Source organism: Gadus chalcogrammus, chromosome 3 (genome assembly GCF_026213295.1).
Source record: "Gadus chalcogrammus isolate NIFS_2021 chromosome 3, NIFS_Gcha_1.0, whole genome shotgun sequence".
Lineage (NCBI taxonomy): Eukaryota > Metazoa > Chordata > Actinopteri > Gadiformes > Gadidae > Gadus > Gadus chalcogrammus.
Genome location: NC_079414.1, coordinates 12,150,807 through 12,163,160, shown reverse-complemented (window position 1 = coordinate 12,163,160; position 12,354 = coordinate 12,150,807). Strand labels below are relative to the sequence as shown.

Here is a 12,354-nt window from a genome sequence, read left to right as displayed (position 1 = left end):
ATATTTGGGAAAAAATGCCTGTCGAAACCTAGATTAAAGCATATGCTAAATGATGGTGGAATGGTGGGTGTTGTTGTGTTAGATGAGACAATTATATCGGCACTGTTCTTTTACTATACAAAAAGTTAATTTGTTTATTTCACATTTCTATGTCATCATTCACATATTTGAAGCGTCCACAGGTTTACCAAATATTATCATAACAACGCATATAAAGTGAAAAAAAAAATGTAACACTCAAGTGGTTAAAATTAACAAGTGGTCATAATAATGACATGTTAAAACATATGATGGACAATTCATTTAGTGTTTCTTTTTACAATAAAGACTGAACAAAGTGTGGAAAAAAATAACATAGCAACGGAAAACAAGATCAGTAAATACTGACAAGATGTAGAGTTGGAACCACAGATCATTTTTCAAAGTAAGGCAGGTAGAAGAATTTGAAGCCCCGCCTCCCGTGAACAGCACAGCTGATGTAAGTCACATGGTAAACTGGAACAAACACAGAGCAAGACCGTTAACGTTGCAGAACAACAAGTACATTTCAAAAATCGATCCACTAGTAACCAGTGCCCACCCCCAGTTGCTGTGTCTAATCAGATGTATACTTGATAGATCAACTCCCTGTTGGGACTGTACCGACTGGTAGGCCGGAGTTGATCAGTCGATCAACCATGACATAGCCGAGGCCCTTTAGAATTGTATTTCCCAATGCTCCAACTGGCGACAGTACAGTTGTAAACATAACTTGGGATGAAATCCAAAACAAATATTTACCCCCGGGTATGAAGAGAAGGAATCCGGGAACAAAGAAAATCGCACTTGAAACACCTGCACAAACAGATCCATTACTTTATAATCTAATCATTATAGCTGATAACTTATGTACTTTTGTAACTACAACACCCAAGAAGACATACTTTTGAAAATGATACAGAATATATGAGGAGTGTTTGTTTAGAATAGTATAATAGAATAGTGTATGATAGTGTGGTATAGTTCTAAAGGTGTGAAATGGACTGCATTGAGGTAGGTGGCAGGCGGTTAGGTTTTAAGATATATATGTTGTCCACTTTGGCCGACCATGTGGCTTGGTTTTTCCTAATGCGTTTGCTAGAACATGAGGTTAAAGTGGAATAACACTGATTTATCATTCCAGTCTGTAGTAAATAGTCCGCTAAACCTGACTTACTGCCCTCCTTTATGCATTAGGGGCAGGAAAGTTTGTACCATGAATGCCAAGTTATAATCCTTTCTCTTTGAGGATAAGCCGTTGTTTTCTGGTCTTGTTTTTGTCATGTGCTTGTTCTCACCTGCGTCTGGGTTTAACTGGATTACAATGCCTGTAAAAATAAGGGCTGAAAAACAAATGTGAGATAAGGAGCAGACAGAAGAAAATAATTGTCATTCTTCCTTATCTTATTAATGGTGTATACTTAGAGGGCATCGGCACAAACACACATAAATCCCCCCGAAAAGCCCTGAAGGAATTCATTTTCCGAATTAAACAGAGGTAAAATAGATTTAAATAGACTAGATTTAAATAATAATAATCAGGGAAAAACAAACACTCAATTCCTCATCACAAATTTGAGGGAAGAGAGAACAACATGTCCCCTCCAAGGTTGTAGCACCAAAGAAATATTCCCACGCACGCACACAAATGCCCATACCCAGGTGCCCACACACTCAGGCACTCAACCAGTGTTTACAGGACAATCAATACACCTGAGAGCAACCAAACTACAGAACAGAGCTCCCTCAAGGGGGGACTATATTTCCATACAAAGTGGTTTGTGCATTTGTGTGTGCGTTTGTAAGAACACAAATAGAACAGTACATGATATGAAGCAGTACATACCCACTCCAGTGATGAGCAGGAGGAACGAAGCCAGGACAACTCTGTAGTTCTTCTTGACAAGCGGGTGAGACATCCACCTGATACACAGCACAATGATGCATGGGTTAGTGTCTGATTTAATACATGCTTGTCAAATCAAACGTTACTATTTATATGGGTTTTTCTACATAACATAAGTGTGTACACTAGTGGGTTCAAGGTAGCCATCTCCGTACTAGTTTTCCACAAAAAAAAAGGTTTTCCTTGTAAAAATGGCGAAGAAGCACCAAGCAGGCATCTTGGAATAATTGTGTCCTAATGTTGAAACCTTCCTATAGGGGCAGGATCGTCTTACAGTGGCTAAGGGTGTATGTCATTGGAGTATTAAAGTTAGTCAGTTACCCGCAGCAGTGTGCGGAGAGGTGGGTGACGGAGCTCAGGGTACTGAAAGACCACTGCGAGCTACAGTAAGACAGGTTGGAAGGGTCACTGTAGGGAAGGGTAGAAAGAATATCAGCATTATTCATACATTTTGCATAGATAGAACCAACTAAAAGTTAGAATTGAAAGACTGACCTGATTTTAAAGAAGTTGTTGAACGAGGAATGCCCACTGCTTCCCAATACGTCCTCATTTTCTAGATTCTGAAAGGGTCATGTTTACAACACATAGGAGTCATTGTGATGGTTTGTTATTTGCATGCATGTGTGAGTAGAGTGGGCCATCTACCTGATACTTGAGATTGCTGTGGTCTGCAGAGCCGGCGGTTGCCGGCGAGGGGTGGCTCTGAGGTTTCGTGAAAGACAAGGGACCAAATGTCATCTCTCCTGCTGCTTCTCTGTCCTTTTCTCGACTATTCCATCCTTCCCGTTCTCCGTCGGACACCACCACATCCTCTTCTCCGTCCAGAACGAACGCGTCATCGATGCTGAACTGCGTTGCCATGGTCTCAGAAGTCCTCCTGGCCCAGTGGGTTGGAGCGCACTGCGTTAAGGGACGGGAATGATTGAGATTGTACAATTTCATGAGCTGTGAAATCAGTGTTTCGTGGTGTTGCGGATTGTCAACACTGCACCTTGAAAATGGGTTAGGGTTAAAGTCGGACCCTCTAATCCCATCAATGAATGTGCGTACAAAGCCAATGTAATGAAAAAAGACCACTACATTTTATAGTTTTTAAGATAGGCCTGCAAGATTGTCGCGCTTAAACACATTATTGGTAATAATACACGTTATCCGATTAGTTTCCAAACCAAAAGCACTAGGTCGACGAGGTCGTATGCTGAGCTATTGTTTGGAGAATTTCCGCTACCAAGTCAGTTGATCGGCCGTAAACTTACTCTCTTTGAAAATATCTGAAGACAAGATGACAACTTCACCTTTATAGGCAATCCTTCGCATATCTACATGTTTGAATATCTGTGTCGCGTTTTTATAAAATCATAGAGGGCATCTGGCTGCCAAAGAAAACTTTCTAAAACTTTTGTGTTTCTTCTTTCGTTGAATTGGCCCTCGATTACACTGGCCTGAGTACGCCCCATGAAGTGGGGCCGATAGAGGTAGAGTGCAGCATTGTCGATCAGTTGCAAGAAAACCTGAATGCTATTGGATAAAAACCGGGCCTGTTTTAATTTCATCCTCCACACCTAAATATATTGATACATACATCCATACATACATACATACATACATACATACATACATACATACATACATACATACATACATACATACTGTACATACTGTACATACATACATACATACATACATACATACATACATACATACATACATACATACATACATACATACATACATACATACATACATACATACATACATTTCTACACAAATGCTACTGATGGTAAAATACAAAATCAATAAAGAAGATCTCATTAGTTGCTGCCAGCATTGAAAATCATGTGATTTCCTCTAAATCAGAAGAGCAGAATATCAAACAAACATCCCTGAATCAACATTCATAGGTTAGCCATTTTAGGTGGTTGTACACTGCCAGTTATAAAACAGCCAACAGTGTTTGAGTTTCAGTTTGTATCTGGTTTCATGAGGCAGCTCACGTCTGATGCTTTTGGAAGTTCTGTCAATGTAAGTTTTCCTATAACGCTGTATATATGATATTTTTGGTTAAATAAGGTGTGTTAAATACTAAACAAAAGCGCATGAAACTGGATACAATATTTGCAGAAGGTCCAGTATTGAGTCCATCTGATAATGAAATGTGTTGAGAGAGATCAACTCTGCTGTTTTAAAAACAACTATAATAACTTGTTATTGACATTTTCTACTTTATTTCAGATGAGATATCAAACCATATTTGTGTTTGTGCTACAGCTCCTCTTTGAGGTAAACACAGCCTTGAGACCTTTCATAAATTTGACAAAAAATATAAATTAAATGGTAGCAAGAAAGGTTTGGTAGTAATAATCACATTTATACAGGGATTCATTAATGTTCTGGACAATCGTATGACCATTATTGTCAAATATTGATTGTAGATAAAGTGTGAAAATTCTTGCACTTTTGTGGGTAATATCCCACAAGTGATGTGTGTGGTGTGTGCGTGTGTGTGTTTTTGTGTGCGTGTGTGTGTGTTTTTGTGTGCGTGTGTGTGTGTGTGTGTGTGTCTGTGTGGGGGGGGTGGTGTCGGTGGGTGTGGGGGGCTATTATGGCCAATAAATACAAATGTTGGCTTGTAATGAATTGTGTAACTATAATGATTCCACAAAAACAGTTTCCTAACCTGAATATATCTACAGCGTTGTTGGTCATTAAAGTTCCATGCTGCAGCTGGTTCCACACTGGTACTGCCCTGTTTTCCAAGTGAAAGAGGCATCGACCAGTTGCCCATTTTGTGGAAACACAATGGTATTATGATTATTCTTTTTAAATATAAAACAGTTCAAAGCCATTAATTTAACACATTAGTTACCCATTGTAAGCATCATGTACCCTATATAGGGACCAGAATATTGTAAGAATAAAAGCCTATTGGGGGTCCAGAGTAATCTAATGGGTGTTTGACTCCATGGCAAAAGGATCTGGGTTTTGCAATTCACCTGTATCCGGAGCCCCTACCTGCTCATTGATAATATGTATGTGAATTAAGAATTTATGATAAAAGTTTCTAAATACTAAAACAGTAAAATAGTACAGTAAATTTCCATTTGGCTTCCCAACAGGAAAAGGCATTGTTCCTTCTCCAAACTTCAAGTTCGAGCAGAACAGCATGTTTCTCTCCGTATCTAAAATCACTCCCGCCAGTGAGGGAGTCTATGAGTGTTTTGCCCGGGAGGAAAACATAGTGTGGATGAACACACATACCATTACAGTAGAGAGTGAGTAGCCTCCTCCTTCTTCACACAAAGATCCCTTTTTAACCACATACCTATTGACATTGTTATTCCTGCTTAATCACCAGAGGCTGGTGTGAACATGACATGCCATTATAACATTTGTCCACTTCTGACATCACAAGTGGGAGAATTTACCCAGATGTATGCTGGGTAGATCGACCCCCCGGGTCCTCTCCCTGGTGGACCAACTTTGCGATTGTTCCACCAGGATCCTATTTTCTTTGCAGTTTTAATCTACGAAAACCGGCTGCAATGTTATCTCCTCAGGTTTAGCGCCCCGTCAATGTATGTCCTCTAAAAGTGCTTAACTTTACCAGTGTCAGGCTCCTATTTTATTTTAACATTATGGAAAGGCTCCCTACAGAGAAATTGATCCCAGTTTGTTTGTTTTTGTGTCCAACCAATTCTCGCTCAAGGGAAGGTTGCAATCTCAATCTGCAACTTAAACTCCCCTGAGACTTCCCATGAGGAAGACTCGGTTTGACACAATAGAAAAGCATAAGGGAAGAAAAACATTCATGATGTTAGAATATAATACAAGCCCCTTTGGAAGACATACATTGGCACACCACATTGGACTACATTTAAGCCTATTCATGCAGATCACGACTGCAGCTTTCTAGCTCAATTCTGGACAAGTTTCAGAAACTGCTGTCTGCACTAGTCCCTTGGACCCAAAATGATCGGAAAATAGGGTAGTACATTTTTTAACCTTGGTTCTGAAAGGTTAAAAAAAACCTTTCAGAACCGAGCAACCATCTTGCGACATTCCGCATTCAGTTCCCCCTCCCAGCCTGCATGTAGAACCAAGATTGAACCAAGATGGTCACCAGGTGAATAATACCTCTGATGGTGAACACTCCCAAGTGTGATGTCACTAGTGGAAAGATTTGAAAGGGCACTGATTAATCAGCCTCACACCTGGTTGTAAAATGGGTGCTGTTTAACTTTATTGAAACATAGAACTGACAGCCTACACCCTGAAGATAAACGAAGGCTGGGACATCAACCTGATGTGCATGAGACCAGCCCACCTTCAGTCTGACACCTACGCTCAGTGGTACAAGGTCAGCCCCGACGGCAACACAAGTCTGCTCAGGCCCAGTGACGGCATGGCGGAAGGCAGCGCCAACAGAGTGGAGTGGGTGTTCGGCAGTCCGGGCAACAATGACCAGAGTATCACCATCAAAGACCCCGTTGTGGGGGACAGCGGATTGTACCGCTGTGAATCCGTCAACGGGAGCATATTCAGCGTCATCCAGCTCATCGTGGAAGGTATAGGTTGGATCTTTGAGACTTTGACATAATAACCCCCTGAACAACCATCATGATATCCTGGTCCATTATGTTCATAAAGGTTGATGAAGACTGGCAATCTAAAGGGTAGTTGCCATAGAGACTTGAATACTGTAGGAGTTAGAGTATTGTTTTGTAAGGGTAGACTCAGTAAGGAGCTCCAAATCATCCCTTAATACGTACGCAAGGAACGGGAGACATGCATGGACGCTTAAACCTTGTTTATTTTTTGTAGTGGGCCAAGCACTGCATCACGGCCACATCCAACATCACTTCGGGCACTCAACTCGATCAAGGCTCATAACCTTCACTGATATGGCTTGAGAGAGAATTTATTGAATGAGAATAGACCTCCTTTGGCTTCTTTGCTATCAGGAAGATGTTGCAGAATTGTGGATAACACAGAATGAATTATGAATATCTGGGTGGTAATAAGTGAGATGTAGACAGCAAGAGCTTAAAAGCATCGCCAATTACTTTCAAATGAATTGTCTGTGTCGAAAAGGACCAATCGGACCAGAAACAGCAGAAGCTTTTATACCTGAACTTTAAAAAGAGCCGAATATAGTATGCTTTTACCTTGAATTCAGAGGCATGCTTTTGGGGACAAAGCTCCTAAAAGTACTACTTCCAGTTACTAAAGCCTACTTCAAGTTATTTCCCAGAGAATCAATATAATCAATATAATAAGTAAAATCAATCTCAGAATCCTTGTTGTTATTCTTTAGCATCACTTTATGTTTGTTCTCAGTTGCCCCTACGGCGGCTCCCCACTCGTGCGCGGGCTTCCTCTCAGCCGGGGAGCCCTGCCTGGACACGGACAACCGCTCCGGGAGGGCCATCCTGAAGGAGTCTCTCGCCGAGTTCTCCACGAGCCTCTACCACCATCTACAGCAGCTCAGCCCCTCTGGGAATCTGCTCTACTCTCCCATTAGCATCGGCAGCCTGTTGACGCACCTGTTGCTGGGTAGGAAATAGGAATATAGACTGCCGGTCGGTTGATATTCAGTGTGTCACCTCAAGTGACTTCCACCAACCACACGTCTTTCAGTATATTTACAATACAATAAGACCTTCCAGGGGACCGTGGGTAGCTGAAACACCTTATCTCACCTCACGAGCATGCATCACACCTTTTCTCAGAACGACTCAGTCTGCAGTTCAGTCCGGTTCAGAATAAAAACACATAAAACTAAATAAATCCAAAAACAAAAAAACTCTGTAAATGTCACTGTTGTTATCGCTGCCATGATGGACGTCATCCACCGTTCTTCGCCTGCATTCACCTGCAGATGTGAACAATTATTTAACTGATGTAATTGTCACTGTTGTTTTCGCCGCAATAATGCACATCACCCACCGTTGTCCACGTCACAGGGGCGCGTGGCGCCACCCGTGGCAAGCTGGAGAACGCGCTGCGCCTGCCGCGAGAATTCCCCTGCGTTCACCTGCAGATGGCCAGAATGAGGAACGATCTCCACGGATCCCTGAACATGGCCTCGCAGATCTTCCACAACCCAAGTTCGACGCACCAACTCATATGGCCATTTCTATTTATTCACCTGTCTAATGTTGTTATAATCACCTTATAATGGTTTACATACAATCTAACCACAGCATTGTTCAATTTTTAGTATAAGTAAATAACATTTTAAATCAATGCACAAAGCATTGTTGCATAATTCAGATTAGCAGATTTAACATCAACGGGAGCAGCGAGGGGTATTAAATCACCCTTAAAGGGTTTGCTTTGTGTGAATGACTGGCTCGCTGTACGTTATCCCGATTATTAAACCCTCTACCCTCCCCCATCTGTTCTCACCCGCTCTCCCATATGTCCCCTCCCTCTCCCCTTCTAATCTCACTCTCTCACCTCAAATATCCTCCCCCCCCCCCCCCCCCCCAACTATCCTCACCCTTTCTCCCAACTATCCTCCCGAACTCAAACTACCCTCCCCCCCCCCCTCTACTATACTCCCCCTCTCTCCCATCTGTCCTTCTCCGCCCCAGACCTGACCCTCACTAAGTCCTTCCTCAATCAGACTCTGAAGTTCTACTCCAGCCAGCCGGCCCCCCTGCTGGCCGACGGCCTGGCTAACGCCCGGATGATCAACAGCTGGGTCTCTCAGCACACCCAGAACACCATCACCCACCTGCTGGACACCCTGGACCCTGACACACAGCTGCTCCTGCTCAACGCTGTCGCCTTCAGGGGTGAGGGGGGGACAGTATGTGTATCAGTGTGTGTGTTTGTGTGCGTGCATAGTTTTGGGGCAGAGAGTGGATGTATTCAATGTGTGTGTTTGTGGTTGTGGGAGGGGGGAGCGTGTGTACTCAATGTGTGTGTGTGTGTGTGTGGGGGGGGAACGTGGTATGGGGGGAGTGTTTGGGGGGAGAGTGTGTGTATTTAATGTTTGTGTGTGTGTGTGTGTGTGTGTGTGCTGCATATCTGTGTGTTACGTGTGTGTGTGTGTGTGTGTGTGTGTGTGTGTGTGTGTGTGTGTGTGTGTGTGTGTATATATGTGTGTGTACGGGTGTGCTGCATATCTGTTTGTTACGTGTGTGTATGTATGTGGGCTTGTGTGTGTGTGCTGCATATGTTGCATGTATGTGTGTGTGTTGCAGGCCGGTGGAAGACCAAGTTCGAGAGCGGGAACCAGACGGCAGTGTTCACCAAGCTGAACGGAGACACGGAGACGGTTCCTGTCCTCTACAGCTCCCAGCACAGCGCCTCCAACAAGTACATCCCTGAGCTCAAGGCCCAGGTAACACACGCTGAACACACACATCATACACATACTCGCATCATACACACATGTATCACTCACACACACATAAATACATCATGCACAAACACATTATCATACATGTATCACTCACACACACATGCATACACCATACACACACACACACACACACACACACACACACACACACACACACACACACACACACACACACACACACACATCGCTCAAACACACGCACACACACAACTCAAACGCATGCATACACACAAACAGACACACACAAATGGAACACTTACATACAAACACACACACATGCATCACTCACCAAGACACATGCACACACACACACACACACACACACACACACACACACACACACACACACACACACACACACACACACACACACACACACACACACACACACACACACACACACACACACACACACACACACACAGTGTTAATAATCAGAGCTTTGTGGGGGTCTCAAAAATTGTAGGGGCAGAGATAAATAAACAATATCTTACCCGGTGCAGGTGCCCGAGAGAGAGGGAGATTTCACTGGTCATGACTACATGTTACTGAATCCAACACACACTGACACGCACTCGCACACGTGCACAGCCATTATGGTCATTCACGAGAGAGAATAGTTTCCTTATTTTTTTTAAATACATTTTTGTTATACTTTTTTACAGGAAACATTGCAATATTTAAACTAATGGATGTTCATCATGTATCCTAGTGCCCGAACAGGTGGATGGATTAACTGCTTCAAGGGGGCTCAGGCAGCCACTTATGGGAGCTCAGCTCCCATTAGCTCCCACGCAAATCGAACCCTGCACAAACATGCATTAACCGCACAGACGCACACCGAACCCATCGCTTCTACCTTCTCCATCTGTGTGTGTGTTTGATTCTTATGTGTATGATATGATATGTGTGTGTGCGTGTGTGTGTGTGTGTGTGTGTGCGGGTGGGTGGGTGTGGGTGTGTGTGCGTCTGTGTGTGTGTGTGTGTGCGTGTCCACCAGGTGATGCTGTTCCCTCTCACAGGGCAGACCAGCCTGTACATCCTGCTGCCCAAGACCCACAGCCTCTCTGACCTCCAGCAGCTGGAGGAGGGGCTTAGCGACCGCTCACTGGCCCTCATGATGGAGGCTCTGCGGAGCTCCCCCCCGGAGATCATCGAGGTCACCCTCCCCAAGATCCGGCTGGACCTGCAGACGGACATGAGCGCACTGCTCAGGAAGCTAGGTGGGATTTGTTTTTATTTTGCTTCACGTTTGTTTCAACCAATCGTGTTGCAACACTGTTTAGGGTTCCCCAATTTCCCTTCTGAAAGGATTGTCTACTATTGAAAAAGGAGTTTCTCTTGGGTAAAATATCTCCGTAACGAACAAGGCGTATCTCTGTCCCTTCAGTTCTGGGGTTTCCGACTCAGGATCTCTGCCGTTTCCCCCCAGAAGACGAATACTTTACAATAAGAGTACAATAACTTACCAATAATTTACATTGGTTAATGCAGTATTAAGCAACAAACAGTTAACAATGTACTAACTGTCAAATAATCATTTACTAATTGGGATCCATGTTTACTAGCTAACTAGTATTCATGTTAATTAAGATTATAGGGTTAACCATAACCCTTGCCCTGAGGGTTAACCTTTTAAGAGGTTAACCCTTGGGGGTTTGGGTAAGTGTAAATCTGAACCTTACTACATAATGTATAAATGAATACCATAATTAACATGAACACAATTAGAAAAGGATAACTAGACCGTTATTTAACTATTAATTAGCTAATTGTAAGTAAGTGCTTATTACTGCATTTTCCAATGTTAATTAATGCTCTGTCTGATCGTCTGAGTGACGATCAGACCCCCCTGGGTTCATGTCCCCCTCCAAACGACTCTCTTCCGTCAAACATATCGAGTTCTTTGTCCATCTTCCAAGTTGCCTGTCTCTCTCTCTTCTTCTCTCTTCTAACCGTATCACCACCACAACACCCCAATACACAACCTCCACACACCACTACCTCCGTCCACCCCCTACCTCACCCCCGCCTCTCTCCCCCCCCCACCTCAGACCTGTCGGAGCTCTTTGAGGGCCCCAACCTGTGTGGGCTCCATGCGGAGGGCCCTGTGCTGCTGGACGGGGCCCGTCACCAGGCCTTCCTGGCCCTGACGGAGGAGGGGGTGGAGGCCGGAGCCGCCACAGCCACCATCTTCTCCCGCAGCTTCCCCGCTTTCTCCGCCACACGGCCCTTCGTCCTGCTGCTGTGGAGTGACAAGGCCAACATGCCGCTGTTCATGGGGAGGGTGACCCAGCCCTGAGGGGGGAGGGGAGGGAGAGAGAATGGGGAGAGCGAGGGAGCGGGGGAGACAGAGAGGGAGACATGGGGCTGCCCTTCGACCTGGTGATATGGAGTGACCCTACCTCTCTGGGGTAGAGAGTGGAGGGGAGAGAGAGGAGGAGGACAGAAGAGGGGAAAACGGGTGGAGGGAGGAGAGAGAGAGAGAGAGAGAGAAAGAGAGAGAGAGAGAGAGAGAGAGAGAGAGAGAGAGAGAGAGAGAGAGAGAGAGAGAGAGAGAGAGAGAGAGAGAGAGAGAGAGAGAGAGAGAGAGAGAGAGAGAGAATGGGAGAGACAGAAAGAAAGAAAATCAATGGTTATAAAGAGTGTGTGTGTGGGAGGGAGAACTAGATGGGGATTGAGAGGGAGAGAGCAATGCCCTGACTCTTATCTTTCAAATAGCCAATGAACAGAACACTGGGTATGTGTACCCAACGATGAAGCAACACTTGTATTTCTAATAAAGTCAAACTTTCGTTGTTGTGAAAACCTACTTGCGGAGATATTTGCGTCAGCGTGTGCGTGTTTGTGCGTGTCAAAAAAACATATCCACCACAAGATGGCACCCATACCACAGAATCAACAGTGACAGCAACATTTATTCACGGGGATGCCCTTGGTGAATTCTTTGTCGCAATGCCTCTCTCCTCCTCCCATTCCCAGAAAACGTTATTTAAGAAAATGTCAGCTTCTATAAAATAAATTCTTTTTAGCAATAACCGATTGGCAAAGCTCA

General features: G+C 44.1%; 2 protein-coding genes across 3 annotated transcripts; one reads left to right on the top strand and one right to left on the bottom strand.

Moving 5' to 3' along the window:
• Nucleotides 1-6: 6 nt before the first annotated feature.
• Nucleotides 7-3,394, bottom strand: tmem134 (transmembrane protein 134). Of its 2 annotated transcripts, none has more exons than XM_056585993.1 (8): nt 3,184-3,394; nt 2,573-2,804; nt 2,420-2,487; nt 2,246-2,332; nt 1,865-1,941; nt 1,317-1,361; nt 781-834; nt 7-495 (listed from the first exon to the last, which is right to left on the bottom strand). In XM_056585993.1, exons 2-8 carry the CDS (start codon nt 2,786-2,788, stop codon nt 413-415), a joined length of 630 nt encoding a protein of 209 aa, XP_056441968.1. In that variant the 5' UTR covers nt 2,789-2,804; nt 3,184-3,394; the 3' UTR covers nt 7-412. The 2 variants fall into 2 exon arrangements, with proteins under 2 accessions (XP_056441968.1, XP_056441967.1); XM_056585992.1 differs by having other exon boundaries at nt 15-495; nt 2,573-2,827; nt 3,184-3,392.
• Nucleotides 3,395-3,825: 431 nt separating this feature from the next.
• On the top strand, nt 3,826-12,135 carry serping1 (serpin peptidase inhibitor, clade G (C1 inhibitor), member 1). The gene is made up of 11 exons (XM_056585988.1): nt 3,826-3,949; nt 4,160-4,207; nt 4,621-4,729; nt 5,044-5,199; nt 6,181-6,492; nt 7,265-7,480; nt 7,891-8,034; nt 8,524-8,727; nt 9,139-9,278; nt 10,300-10,522; nt 11,354-12,135. Exons 1-11 carry the CDS (start codon nt 3,908-3,910, stop codon nt 11,599-11,601), a joined length of 1,842 nt encoding a protein of 613 aa, XP_056441963.1. The 5' UTR covers nt 3,826-3,907; the 3' UTR covers nt 11,602-12,135.
• The last annotated feature ends 219 nt before the right edge of the window (nt 12,136-12,354 follow it).